The sequence below is a fragment of the Ctenopharyngodon idella genome, chromosome 16 (genome assembly GCF_019924925.1).
Source record: "Ctenopharyngodon idella isolate HZGC_01 chromosome 16, HZGC01, whole genome shotgun sequence".
NCBI classification, from domain to species: Eukaryota; Metazoa; Chordata; class Actinopteri; order Cypriniformes; family Xenocyprididae; genus Ctenopharyngodon; species Ctenopharyngodon idella.
Genome location: NC_067235.1, coordinates 3200848 through 3215531, shown reverse-complemented (window position 1 = coordinate 3215531; position 14684 = coordinate 3200848). Strand labels below are relative to the sequence as shown.

General features: G+C 35.8%; 2 protein-coding genes and 1 long non-coding RNA gene across 5 annotated transcripts in view; 1 reads left to right on the top strand and 2 right to left on the bottom strand.

Annotated features, from left to right (window-relative positions):
- Window positions 1–411: 411 nt before the first annotated feature.
- yrdc (yrdC N(6)-threonylcarbamoyltransferase domain containing) lies at window positions 412–9480 on the bottom strand. Its single transcript, XM_051865567.1, has 6 exons — window positions 9176–9480; window positions 7544–7739; window positions 6825–6939; window positions 5117–5236; window positions 4914–5044; window positions 412–1836 (listed from the first exon to the last, which is right to left on the bottom strand). Exons 1-6 carry the CDS (start codon window positions 9336–9338, stop codon window positions 1767–1769), a joined length of 795 nt encoding a protein of 264 aa, XP_051721527.1. The 5' UTR covers window positions 9339–9480; the 3' UTR covers window positions 412–1766.
- Window positions 9481–9579: 99 nt separating this feature from the next.
- LOC127497229 (uncharacterized) lies at window positions 9580–10177 on the top strand. Its single transcript, XR_007925482.1, has 4 exons — window positions 9580–9652; window positions 9723–9772; window positions 9849–9965; window positions 10041–10177. It is a non-coding gene; the product is annotated as an uncharacterized LOC127497229 (long non-coding RNA).
- Window positions 10178–10234: 57 nt separating this feature from the next.
- mtf1 (metal-regulatory transcription factor 1) overlaps window positions 10235–14684 on the bottom strand; it is a 31075-nt gene continuing 26625 nt past the window's right edge. For all 3 annotated transcript variants that reach the window (XM_051865546.1, XM_051865547.1, XM_051865548.1), the window contains one exon: window positions 10235–14358. In XM_051865546.1, the coding sequence (XP_051721506.1) occupies window positions 13973–14358 (386 nt within the window). In that variant the 3' untranslated portion in view covers window positions 10235–13972. The remainder of the gene's footprint in view (window positions 14359–14684) is intronic.

Genomic DNA, 14684 nt, shown 5'->3' with positions numbered 1-14684 from the left:
AATAAAACAGAAGTCAAAAATTGAAGCTTGAGACCTTTTGAATGATGTATAGGTTGTCAGATTAATTACATTCTTTTACATAATTCTAACTGTAACTTTGAACTAAACAAAAGATGAGTTACTCACAAGTGCCCAAGTCTGTTTATACAGTGTCTGCCACAATGAACCCCTATGAGTTACAACACACATATCATCAAAAAAAAAATGGTATGTCTTCAAACAGATCCACACACATAAAAACATTACAAATGTAATTACTACAACAATACTCTGTTTGCTTAAATACATTTTCATTAGGTCTATGCTTTTAAAAGCTTGTTTTATTTTAATTTTGAAGATTATAATTTTTCTAGAATTGAAAACTTTTTAGAATTGTCTTGAACAAGTGTGTATTGAGTAAGGAAAAGGAAGACAAACTGAGGATTGTTTATTGCACCAAAAGTCATTTGAAAAGAATCGGTTTATACAGACAAATTACATAGGAAATTAGTGCAACGTGCCAATAAAAATAATTTAGAACTAGAAAATCTGGGTTCACGGAGTAGTGTAGAAGATTCAGTCTGCATTTTTGCTCGATATGGCATTCGTTTTGGACTCCAAATCATTTCCACAAGAGAAAGTTTGTTACCAATGCTGTTATAGAAATGCATTAACAGAGTATGATAGAGTGAGTGAGAGACACGTTGACAAGCAGGCAAAAAAAGTTGCTGGTCATTTCTTGGGAGACAAAAAAAAAAAAAAAAAAAAAAAAAAAAAAAAAAAAAAAGGGTGCTAAAGAGTTACTAATCTAACGCCAGTCGTGTGCACAAGGTTTCCGATCTAGCCAAGGATGTTGAAATTTTCATGCAAGTATGAGAACAGACATGGTTTTTAAACATCCATAGCATAGCGATTTATTTCTCACATAATAGCAAGTTTTGCACCACTTCCCTTAAATGCACACACACAGATAACACAAACAAACACCCAGTCATGATCCCTAGACGACTGATCCATGTCAACGGGTCTCAGAGGAACACGGCTTAACCCCGTTTACAACAGGCAAGATATTTAGGGAACTAAAATGTCCATGAATTCATAGGCATTACAAAAACGAACTGTATGAAATAAAACGGAACAATGTTTTAATTTCAAACACTAAATGTGTGGGACTACTGCAAAAGATGGCGATGAGATGATTGACTTTGCTTTGGTCCACAATGCAAAACGGTACAATAATAAATAAAAGTTCTTCATGTCAGATTCAGGTTGTATTCGTTTTTACAAAAACAACTGAAGCTCTGCCAGAGAGCAACTGATGCCTCGCAACCAGGCACAATCATTTGAGTTTAAAACTGCAATAAATAAAATCCAATTAACTAAAAGAACTAAACTATTACTGTACTTTAACAGCAGTCAACTCAATCATATTTTACAGTATTCATTCTAATATTCCCGACACCGTGTAATCCCTACAGGAGTGAGGTCACGGTCAACTGGAGAACAACTCCACTGTGTAAAATGACCCAACACACTATTCAGGAACCAAACATGTGACTCTGAGTGAGAAGAATAACGTGTCTGTGGATACACAAGCCTAAGAGGATGATTTTAAAAGGCACATTCGTATCAGAAGCACCAAACCCAAAACTCTCTGAAGAGGAAAGCTGAACAAATAAGACCCTCAAGACCCACTACTGAGAAGCCCTTCCCTTTATGGGCAGCGTCTCATCTGTTGGTCTCTGTACTGGCTTTGACCTACAGCGGGTTTTTGTTGCACTGGAAGCTCATTGATTGACAGGATCCTCCAGCAGTCCATACTTGCCCTCGAGTACTTTCACTGTGGCAGAGAGAGCGCTGCAAGAGAACAGACAGGAGAATGTGTTATATGAAGCAGGGCCGTAACCACCACAGACACTGAGAGGGACACGGTTTGCTGACAGGAAGTTACATCTAAGGCTGCTCTGCCTCAGCGGTGCAACTGCGCTTGTCGATGTCAAAATGAATGAGATGGCCAATCAAATCAAAGGAGGCGGGGCTTAATGTTCACAGAAGACGAGTGCGAATTCCATCGTGATGCTTTCGTTTTAACAGTGAATGCGGAAGAGTGTGTGGAAAGATGCAAGTAGCAAAACATTTAATATTTGACAACTGTTTCACGATAGAAATGTTGATTGACCGACAGAAATATCCAGTGATACAAATTACTCACTGTTTTAAAGTGAAAATATGCCATCATTTACATTATTCAGGTAATTCATAAATGAATGTGACGAGACAACAAACGTCTTAGGTTTAGGGGTGCGATTACTTCGATAATTGATTAATCTGCCAATTTTTTTTTTTTTTTTTTCATTAATCGGATGAAAAAAAAAAAAAAAAAAAAAAAAAATTCTTTAAAATTAAAAATTGATTTTAATCCATTATTTTAAACAATGTTCCACATCCTGTCCAGTCCTGTCCTCCAAACAATGTGTAATATAAAGCCTATTAAAACACAAAGTGAATGAGGAACACACACATTCACTCGTCTGAACACAGTAATTATACTACATTAATGGGCTATACCAACAATAGTGCCTTTACTGTTACTGCTCTCAGAAATATAATTACTTGCATGTATATTTTTAAACCTACACATAAATTAACAAAATGTGTATTTAAGTCTGAAGTATTGCGCTCCTATTCTGACGCACATGAGCAAACCGGCGCTCGTGTTGTCGACACTTGTCAGAATCATAGATATATTATTCATATCTATGGTCATAAATATGCAAAATGGAAATACTCGCGGGACTTTCTAACATTTACAGATAACGATATAACCATAAAATGTAAGTTATGCGCTGAAGAAAACAGGTCAGAGACATTAAAGATGACCTATAATGCCCCTTTAACAAGATGTAATACAAGTCTCTGGTGTCCCTAGAATGTGTCTGAAGATTCAGCTCAAAATACCCCACAGATCATTTATTATATTTATTATCATTTATTATATTTATCACTATATCTCACTTTTCAAATTTGCCCCTATTTGGGTATGAGCATTTTTGTGTGTGCCCCTTTAAATGCAAATGAGCTACTGCTCCTGGCCCCCTTTCCAGAAGAGGGCGGAGCTTTAACAGCTCGTGCTTCGGTTGCTCAACAACAACAAAGCTGGAGAATCTCACGCAGCCAAAATGAGGATTGTCAGTAACGGTGTTCAGGCTTACATTGTTCAAACCGGAGTCGACACTGATGGAGAGACTCAGGAAGAAGTTACAACTTTTAGAATGAAACTGGACGTTTCTGAATGGTTAGTGGATAAATTTATGTAGTTGCTGTGGAGTTGATTCAACTCATCGACTAGCATGTGCCGTCATTTTAATCTTTTGTGCAAATCCAGCGTTGAATTGACCCTCGTTTGTGAAGCAGTCCAGTGTAAAATGACGGCATGTCAACAACACTCCACTACAACAACTTTTCCTCTTCTCTAAAGCAGCCCAACATGGCCTCGCCCCCTTTGTTGTGTGTTCTCAGGGGCGGGGTTTATGTAAATTTTGGGGTAAGTATGTATCTTTCCTGGAGCAGCTCACTCGGTGTCCTCCTCTATTTCCATATGTGTTTTGACCCATAGAAATGGGTTATTCCCTAGTGTAAAACAATGTGAGTGCCAGATGGGTTTCCTAAGCACAGCGTGCAGACCTGACTAATCGATAATCAAATTCGTTGTTGATCATTTTCATTATCGATGATAATCAATTTTTATGGATTAGTTGTTGCAGCCCTACTTGTGTTTTTGACATATTAGACATATGAATAAGAGTGAATGTGTGCATATTTGAACAAATAAATATTATTTGAAAATAGTTTAAATTGAATAGGCCTACTCAACAATTACAATTACATCTAGAACATTTACTGTTCTTATTTATTTTTCTTTATTCCCTTAAAACTCTTTTAGGGTACATTTACACGATGTACTAAAAACGGTAACGTTTTTCCTTTTTTTTTCTTCGTGTACAGACAAGAACAATGTCAAAACAATCCCTGTTCACACGGATCCACGAGAATTATTAAAAATGCTGTATTCTGCTGCCAGGCCAGTAGATGGCGATGTGACTTTGTAAAGAAACACTACACGCCTATAGACTGAACATGTAATACACATGCACATGACATCACTGCTTTCAGAAATTCACGTTTTTGTACACGGAGACAATAACGCTATCATTTTCAAAAACTTGCACTTTTAAACCAGTTTTCAAAAGTTTGCGTTTTCAGGCCACCAAAACGTGTTGACTTGTAAATGAACGACCAAATCGCATTAAAAAGATTTATGTTTTTAGTTTAAAACGGTGTGGTAAACGGCCCTCAAATCTTTGAATTATTTAATTTCTTTAAATAAAAAGACCAATTGCTCTCCTCTAGACTAGTGGATTAGGTTGACTGGTGGGTTTATTTTTATTTATTTTTTTTTGAGGTGGTGCATTTAAATAATTTTGCAACTCTCAAATAACTCAAAAAAAAGCACCTTTTAAGAAAGTGTTGTAGTTTGCTGATACAATGCTGTACTTAGTATTGTGCATAACACTGGCACAAACAAACGCAGCGTCCAGAATTGCATATAGTAGGTACTACATTTGGTTTGAAAATTACTTCACAACCGTTAAAAAGTATATTCTAAATAGTATGAATATAGGTTGTATTGTCATTGTCATGTGACCTACCAGCATTAGTTGTGTCACTTCATATGAGCACTTCAGAATCTATTAGTAGTAGCAGTAGGACATGAGGGGACTGTTCACCTACTGTTTTTCGAATACTATGCATTTTGGACATACAGCTGTTTTAGTGTACTGTTTAACACATACTATATAGTAGTGAAGTATTCGATTTTGGACGCAGCACAAGTCTTTAATGAACATGTTAATATGGTCCTGAGAGTCACTCACCATCCAGGTCTGATTATCCGGTATCTGCCACACACGGACAGATCCACAACTGTCGAACCCAAGCGGCTTTTATCTCCAATCGGGCCACCGTCCACCACAACCGCCAGACTGGGCCACAAATCCTCAAACTCCTGCAGAAAACATTAGACCTGTGAAACTCAAACCAAAGCCCCTTCAGAAATCATTGGGAGTTATGTGCTTACATTAACAGCAACCGTGCTGGTTTGAGCGCTGACGTTAGCACTGGTGAGAGCGAGCGGCTCGCCGCACATCTGACAGAGGCGTCTCATGAACGGGTGGTCTGGGATACGGACCCCTATGAGCTAAAGCACACAACATTAATGACACGTTCTAAACACAGACAACAACAGAGGACAGCGTTTAGAAACACACTAACAAAAGGCCACTTGTGAAAAAGAAGTGCGCTTAATTGTACTTCACATCTTAAATATATCTTAAAACCGTACTTGCAGATAATATAATATTAATGAAATAAAAGGCCACTTAAGTGCACTTAAAGAGACTTTCACGACTATGTTTGATAACACTTTATTTTACAGTGTCCTTGTTACACGTTACATGCATTTACTGTAGTAATAACTATAAATTATGCATAATTACATGCAACTCAACCTAAATCCAACCCTACAGTAAGTAAATGTAGATTAATTAATATTATTCTTACTTAACTGTATAATTACACTGTAACAGACACCTTAAAATAGTGCAGCCCTATGTACACTTTTAAGATGTGCACTTTATAATAGCTCCAAATAAAGCATTTTACCTTCAAGTACATTTTAAATCAGCGTTTTAATAATATTTTTTGCATGTTTTATAGAAGTACACTGATTTTGATGTGTTGACTAACATACTAAAGCACAATGTTAAGTTCTTGATTATAATTTTAGCTGTAGTGTGTTATTTGATATTACATTTAAAGTTAATATATTTTAAATGTACTACACTGCAACTTAATCATTAAAATGTGTAATTACAAATGGGTCAAAGATTTTATATACATAGAAAGCACATTAAATGCAAGTAAAATGTCTACTTTTAAGGTTTCAAATAAGTTTTGGGAGAATAAAATGTTAAAATGTGGGTGAAATAATGTTCCCTTGTCATTCAGTGTAACACATATTTATGTAAAAACTGAAACAACACACTTATTCTGACCTGTACGTATTAAAATATATAAAAGAATAAGTGCTAAATTATATTGCATTTTAAATAAATAAAAAAATCTTGCTGACAAATGGGCTAAAACCCTAGGATAGTGACAATTTAAAAATGTAAAATTACAAGTAATTAGAATTTGGGGTAAAAGTAATTAGTCTTTAATATGGCATAAATAGATGTTGTTGTAAATATTCCTGACAAGATTGTTACACTGAATGACATTTTAGTGGGTGTCTTCTGTAAATCATAGTAAAAATGTATGATTTCATTTTTGCTCAGAAAAAAACAAAACAAATTAAACAGGACCCATTCTGATGTACTGAAAAACAACAACAATTCAAAGCTGTATTACTCTTATTGTTTTGATGCTTGAAAACCCTTTTTTTGTCTTTGACCCTAATATATTTAAATACATGACATACAAGTTTGAATAGAACTATTTTAGTTTACCATAAATATTTTAGAACTACATATAAAGATATTTTTACGTGGGTCAAAAAAAAAGAAAGAAAGAAATGCATTTAGTATAAATCTCAACTATAATAGATTCCTATTTAATTGCAATTAACTTGCAGTTCAGTATCTGAAAACATTACATTCAGTTCAAATTCAAGTATATTGTTTTAAAGTTAATTATTTCAGTAATAAGTACTCTTTATACAAGTGTGCTAAAGTGTTCGTCTTTCACGAGGGGTGCATTTAAGCAAACAGAGCATAACTGAAAGCAACCTTGGTGAAAGGATTGAGATCAGCGTTCAGTGTGGTGGATCTTTCCAGAACTAGTGTAACGGGTCCAGGCAGCAGATCTGAGAGCAGCTCCTCCTTCACAGACACCTTACAGTACCTGAAAACAGAAACAGAACCCGTCCTTACAGTACAGTCATACCATGGTACTTTGATATATAGTAAACCAACATGAATTAAGTATTTGAACACTTAAAATCAATATTACTGCATTCGATCAAATAAAGTATATTACCATAATGCAATGTCAATATAAAACATGCAACAACAATACAATGGTACTTTTGATCGGTGTCAGAAAGATTTTTTCAATGTTTTTAAAAGAAGTTTCTTCTGCTCACCAAGGCTGCATTTATTTGATCAAAATAGTAGAAATTGCAAAATATTATTACAATTTAAAATAGATGTTTCCAATGTGAATATATTGTAAAATGTAATTTATTCCTGTGATCAAAGCTGAATTTTCAGCATCATTACTCCAGTCTTCAGTGTCACATGATCCTTCAGAAATCATTCTAATATGATGATTTGCTGCTCAAGAAACATTTGAAAACCATATTTTTGTGGAAACTAAGAAACATTATTTGAAATAGAAATTATTTGTAATGTTATAAATGTATTACTATCACGTTTAATAAACTGAATGCATCCATGCTGAACAAAAGTACTCATTTCTTCAGACTGATTAAGAACTGCGAGCGAACCTGTATATGTCCTGTATTTCTCCGACACAGATGGCTAGAGGTTTGTCTCCATTCCTGCCCTTGATGTCATAAACTCTGCGGATGGCCGTGGAGTTCTGAGCCACACAGGCCAGACCGTAGATGGTGTCAGTGGGAACAGCCACGACCTGCCTGGCCTTCAGAGCCGTTACTGTGGCGCTCAGGACCTCCGTCCACTCTGTGTGCACAGCCGACAAAAAGAGGATCAACTACAGGCACCAAGGGCTTTAACGTTCTTCAAAATAACATTTTTCTTCTTATTATTATTCATATATCAGGGTCACATCAAAAGTCTTGGAAACATTTACCATGTCTAATTTAATTTTTGCAAAAACCTTGTATTTTCAGATCCATCAATCCTATAGGCTAGGGATGCATTATATATCGGCCACCATATCAGTATCGGCCAATATGCAGTATGTTCATTTTTAATGTTATCGTTATTGGCTTGATAAGAAAATTTGGCTGATATATCAAAGCCGATAAATAATGGATTATTTCCTTCAGCTGAGACACTTTAGATGCGCACTGTTCGCCTTGCTTGAAATATCAAAAAGGAAAATACAGTTAAGCAAAACATTTACAGCGCAAGTTAATCATATAGGCTACATAAAATTATGAGAACATTTATAATTGTGTGCAAGGGTCATGGCTTTTAATGGTGAGACTTTTGTTTTTGTAATCAGACTCTCAAAAATTATATAAAAATTTGGATTTAGATTTATCAGCCAATTTATTGGTTATCGGCTTTCAAATATAAAGAATTAATCAGTTACCGGCCAAAATTCTCATATTGGCGCATCCCAACTATAGGCTATTATGAAAATTACATTTTTACAAATATGATGATCATAACAAAGACTGAAATAATAGCTACGAGTTGTGTGCGCAATTATATTTTAATTATAAATCGCCCCAGTGTTAGCACCACCAACCATTTCACCCCAAATAAAGTTATCAAAAAGTATGTATACGCGTTTCATATTTCATGTAAAGAGCATGCTTGACAATGACATAAAATATGAAACACATGTGAAGAAATTTAATTGTTAAATTTGCACAGTAGTAATATTCTGTTAATAAGTGATCACCTTTAAACAAGTAAATTATGCAAAAACAAAAGGTAAAATTATTTAATTCTATGTAATGAAATGCATAAAATGACATCTATAATATCATGACTAATATAGTTTAACAAAAATAGACAAAATAAGAAAAAAAAAAAAAAATTTAAAATGTCATTTACACCACAGCATGTTACTGCAGGGTCATGAACCCCCTTCTTACGCTCAACATGACTTGAAATATAATGGAAATGACTCTAGTAGAAATATTAAAGATAAAATTGATGTAGATCCACCGTTGGACATTTTGGAGGACAATTTACATACAGAAACCACATGTTAGCTAGCCTCTCTGAAATAGCGTACCCTACCTTTAAGTCCCTAGTTACTAACTAGCAAATGTGTGACGAATTTATTTTGATGATAAAGTGTAAAACACCGATAGAAGATCAAGTAAATGTCTGCGTTATAAAAAACGAGCAGAAATATGCCTGTTTGTTTATGGACGGATATCATAAGGGACATATGAAGCATCACCGAGGCGTCTCACCCTGCTGCTGTGAAGTCATATCGTCTGAGTTTTGAGGTGAAATCCGCAGGACTCTCGTCTTCAGCTCTTTACACATGCTGACACTCTTCAAGGACTTACTTCGTGTGTACGAGGAAATATTTAAAAGTACGCTGGTCGTACGAATAAACCTGAAGAAGACCATAAACAGCTCAGCTCAATGACAGCATACAGCATGCTTTCATTCAGTAGGAAGCCATGTTTGATTTCAAAATAAAAGTCCCGCTGAGGCAAACCTGCGGTTGTGGTAGAAATATTATTTAAATTATTTATTTATTTAGACAATTTCGCTGTGGTATTTTAGTCTTGTAAGAACAACACATTCAGTGTAAATACCGCAGGTGCATCTTGTTAAGATCAATTAACTTGCTGATGTAATTATGACTAATGAATAATTAATATAATTAAGCCCAACCGCGTCCGGATTTACAACCAAAACTAAAATGGCGTCAATTGCAGGTAAGATATTTTCGTACATTTAAAGTACCATTTCATAGGTTAATATTTCTTATAAATGTCCACGCTTCAGAAAAACCCGAAGATACAAACACCCAGATAAAAGATCTTCCTGTAAATCAGGTAATTACATGTTTTTGCATTTATGTTAGAAAACCACAGGTATTTAATTCAATAATAAATGTCTTTTTTGAAACAGTGTCCTTCTGTGAGACATCTGGAGGCTCTTGATGGCAAAATCTCTGACAGACAAGAGCAGATCGAGCTCTGCAATATGATCCTAAACGACCTGCTGGAAATCCAGAAAATAGTTGCTGTAGGTTTTTGTTTTATAGAGTTTGTTTTAAAATGCTGTTCGCAACACTCCTCATTCAAGTGTTTATTTTGGTAGGAAAGAGGACTTGAGAACACATCATGTGGAGACCCGGATAACTGAGCGGTTTCACTACGATTATGATTTGAAATCTCTACAAGTGTGTGTGTGTGTGTGTGTGTGTGTGTATAAATAAAATCTTGATGTTAAAGTGTTGGGATGGAACGATTTCTCTCTGAAACAAGAGAAATTGTGAAATAACAAATCACACAGGATTTTACTGGTATTGTATTGCTTTTTGATTCAAAAAGTTATTACTTTGCCATAATACATAATACTTTATACAAAACAAGCATATGAGAAAATTTTTCACATTATACATTCTTTAAAAATACAGATCTTTACAGTTTCCTCACACTTTGGGTATCAAAAGCAGTCGTTATGGAAGCATTTGTTTCCTCTTTACCTCAAGCTTTTGAGACTCAACTAACATGCCAGACCATCTTTCCCACTTGCCTTGGATGAAGCAGAAGATCAGAATTTCTGAATAAATATGTTTAATAAGCTATTTTGTTGCACTGAAAGAACAAATCATAACGTAATGCCTCCAAAAGACCAACGTGTGAATGAAAGATGATGATGGCACCTGACAAAGGTGGAATGAATGAATAAACGGGGAAAAAAAAGAAAAAAAAAAAAAATTGTGGGTTTACATGGAGAAATGGATTCAACATGGACAAAGCTGATCTTGAAGGTCAAGCAAGTAGTTCTTTCACCACTATTTTTCCAATATTAAAACAAATGCAAGATTTTCATGTCATGTGGGTGTCAAAGAAATTACATAAAGCAGCAAAAGTTTTTAACAGGAATATATATATATATATATATATATATATATATAAACATTGCAATGCCCAGATACAAAACAAAACAACAGATTAAGTCACATCAAACATAACTGTACACTACACAACATTTTGATGGGTTAAGGAAAACAACAAAGGCTTTTAAACATGAAATATTCAATACAACAGGACACAGCTGTTTTACTCTATGATGACTTGCATATGCTAAAAATGAGCACTGAACGCGGATGCATGATATTTCGCGTGTGAACGTACAGATGGAGTGGTTTGAGGCGCTATGACACATTGCATAGTTGTTTTTTAGTTGGTGAATAAAAACTGGCTTCAATCGAAATCTTTTTAAAGTAATTTAGTAAAGTAACTAGTTCTATGTGAAATGTCAACAAACAATAAAGTCAAAAAGCATGTGCATTATTATTATTATTATTATTAAGGTACAGTTGATCATGTTTATTGGCTGGACCCACAGTAAGTGCCGTTCATTGTGTTGTTCAAACTATAATGTTGAACTATAATGTATAACTATAAGTTTGCACAGGTCCCATTAATGGATAAAAGGAAAATGTAGTGGATAAATAAAGCAACTGATCAACATTAAGGGAGCGACACACTATGGAAGCTTGTTTCTGCCATGAAATGTGACTTTTTATCTCACAATTCAAACTTTTTTTCTCAGAACTGCAAGACATAAAGTCAGAATTGCGTGATATAAACTCAATTTGCGAGAAATAAAGTCAAAATTGCGAGTTTATATATTGCAATTCTGAGGAAAAAAAAGTCAGAATTGTGAGAATAAACAATTGCGAGAAATAAAGTCAGAATTTCAAGTTATAAAGTCAGAATTGCGAGACAAAATCGCAATTGCGTGTTATAAAGTCAGAATTGTGAGATATAAACAATTGCAAGAAATAAAGTCAGAATTGCTTGTTATAAATAAACAATAATTAGAAAAAATATACAATAATTAGAAGTCTTTATAACTAACTTTATAACTCACAATTCTGACTTTATATCACGCAATTCTGACTTAAAACTCGCAATTTTGAGTTTAAATCTCACAATTTTGAGTTTAAATCTCACAATTCTGACTTTATAACTCGAAATTCTGACTTTATATCACGCAATTCTGACTTTTTTTCTCGTAACTGAGTTTAAAATGTCACAATTCTGACTTTATTTCTCAAAATTGTGAGATGCAAACTCGCAATTGCGAGAAAACAGTCAGAACTGTGAGATAAAAAGTCGTAATTACCTTTTTTATCTTTTTATTCATTGGCGGAAACAAACTTCCGTAACACAGATTCTACGACGGCCTACCAGCGTACCACCCACAACTGAGGGTTTCGCTGTCAGCTCACGCTTTTTTATTTGGCACTGGACAGGAAAAGGCTCAGTGATATCTCGCCAAATCAAATTCTCCATCGATATCTGAAATGGTGTGGTTCACGTGTGAAATGAAATAACTATTGCGAGCTGTAAGGCAATCCTTGTCCTACGTGAGTCTGAGAACACAAGGATCTGTGGAGAACTACATACTGCATTAGAGATGCTCCGGTGACAGAAAAGGCAGTGCAGAGTCACGTCTCTCATCTCACACCCACAATCGGATATCACATAGTTATATACAAAAATACGAATACAGTCTAATGGCTTAAACATGTATCATTTCAAATGTACTATATATTTACATTACGGTCAGCTCTATACAGCAGTGGTATATAAGTGAGGGGCGCAGGTAACGCTGGCTGAACCGTGGTCGGGTAGTGCACTATAAGCAGGTTAAAAACAATAGGTGGGATGAGTTGTGTCTGGTTAACTGGTCAGGGACCCATTCGAACACACATACACACACACACACACACACACACACACACACATATTTATATATACTGCTGCTTGTTTTTCTGTATCCCTGAGCGGGTCACAACAGAGACTCACGTGGGTTTTAAAAGGGGTTTCATGAAATGAAAAGTGCAGAGACGCAGATGAGAGGCAGGAAACACTGCGATCTGTAACAACTAATGAGAGAAAAGAAAGGAAACCCAAGCACATGCCTGTCACAAAGGCAAGATGACAGCATCTGATTCCATCACAGAGTATTCAAGAGTGTTCATATTTCATCCAAAAATCAAGAGGAAAAATATATATTTTTTTGCATAAGGAAAAATACTTTTTTTTTTTTTTTTTGCATTTACACCATGAAAATTAAAATGTCTAAATATTCAACTTCAATTCAGTTTAAATAATATATATTTTTTACATTACATTTTTTTATATTAACATGATGAGAATCGTGGATGAAATGGTCATTAATAGTCAAAAAATTATAAATGATTCTAAAATTGAGTTCATTTTCTTTATGCAAAAAAACATTTCATATTTTGATTTTGATTGTGGGAAATATGACCCAAAGAATTTCTAGACAGGTTTCATGAGATCCACTTTAAAGTATATTAATCTGCCTAGTTAGGGAAGATAGAAAAGGAAAACTGAGCGAAAAGGTGGGAAATAGAGCTACATTTATCCAACAATTGAGTATTTTAATAAATTAACATATATAAAATTAAATACTAAGTTATAGGCAGCCAAGCAAACCTCTAAATTACATTTAAAAGGCAGGTACATGTTCATCGCAGTTCATCCAGAGTGACGAACTGTAAAATAAAATATCTCAAAAATCACATTATTATGACCACTGCAGCCTTTCCAATAAATTACACATCATAAAATACTTCAATAATTCAATGTGCAGGACTTTGCGTAGATGACTTCATTACCCACAAACCATGATGAAGGCCTTATTGTTGAAGTCTCAGATATATCAGTGAACATTCCCACGATCGATCTAGTGGATTTCAAGTTTAAACTCAAGTACGGCACATGGCCGGGCCAAACGCGTCTTGTTTTGTACGGTGAATCTCTATAAGCAAGTGTCAAATTTAAATAATTCTGCGGGGTTAAAACGCTAAAGCAGCTAACCTACTCTGCCTGATACCCTCCCTTAAAAGTGCACCAAAAACCACTCGTTCCAATCACAATAAACCTCTGGAAGACACGCCGGGGAAAAGCCGTGTGCCTTTAGCAGAGGTACGGGTGTATGTGAGCTACACATCTGTACACGGTACAGATGAACCTCTGCGTCCTCTAGGGGGCGCTGTTGCTGCTCCCTCCATCAGCCATGGAGAACTCATCTGCCAGCAGAGCCTCTATGTTGGCCGTGGTCTCTGGGCTGAGCAGATCTGAGACATCCATGCTGGCCAGGCCGTCGGTGGGAGGGTTGGGGGTCACCGGAGCGGACAGGCTGTCCTGCTGGGGTGGAGCGGGGTTCTGTTCTGATGGGCAGCAGGAGCGAGGTTCTTCAGGGAGGGCTGGAGGAGCAGGAGGAGGCGACGTGGTCTTTGACTTCTCCAGTGAGGAGGCAGCGCTCTTGTCTTTAGCTGAGTCTCTGCAGGCACACTGACACTGGCAGGACTCCTCCTGCTTGATGATGATCACCGGCAGGCTCAGACCGATCTGCTGCACTGCATTCCCTGAAACACAAACACAACTAGCTGTGACAGATGGCTGATGACAATCTGCATTACATTCTGTTATAGGGCTGCGCAATGATGGTTAAACTGATAATAGGGCTGCCCCCTAATAGTCGACTAGAGGCTTAGTCAACCAAAATTTTATTAGTCAGTAAGTCACAGAAACAAAAAAAAAAAAAAAAAAAAAAAAAAACTCGTGGCGAAGTCACAGTTTTTTTTAAGGATCCTTGTGGTAATTACAGTATGTCGGGCAGGAGATCCAAACATTCGCCTGTCATCCATCAACCTCAAATATGGCTTATCATCAGAAACATGCAAGTAGTAGC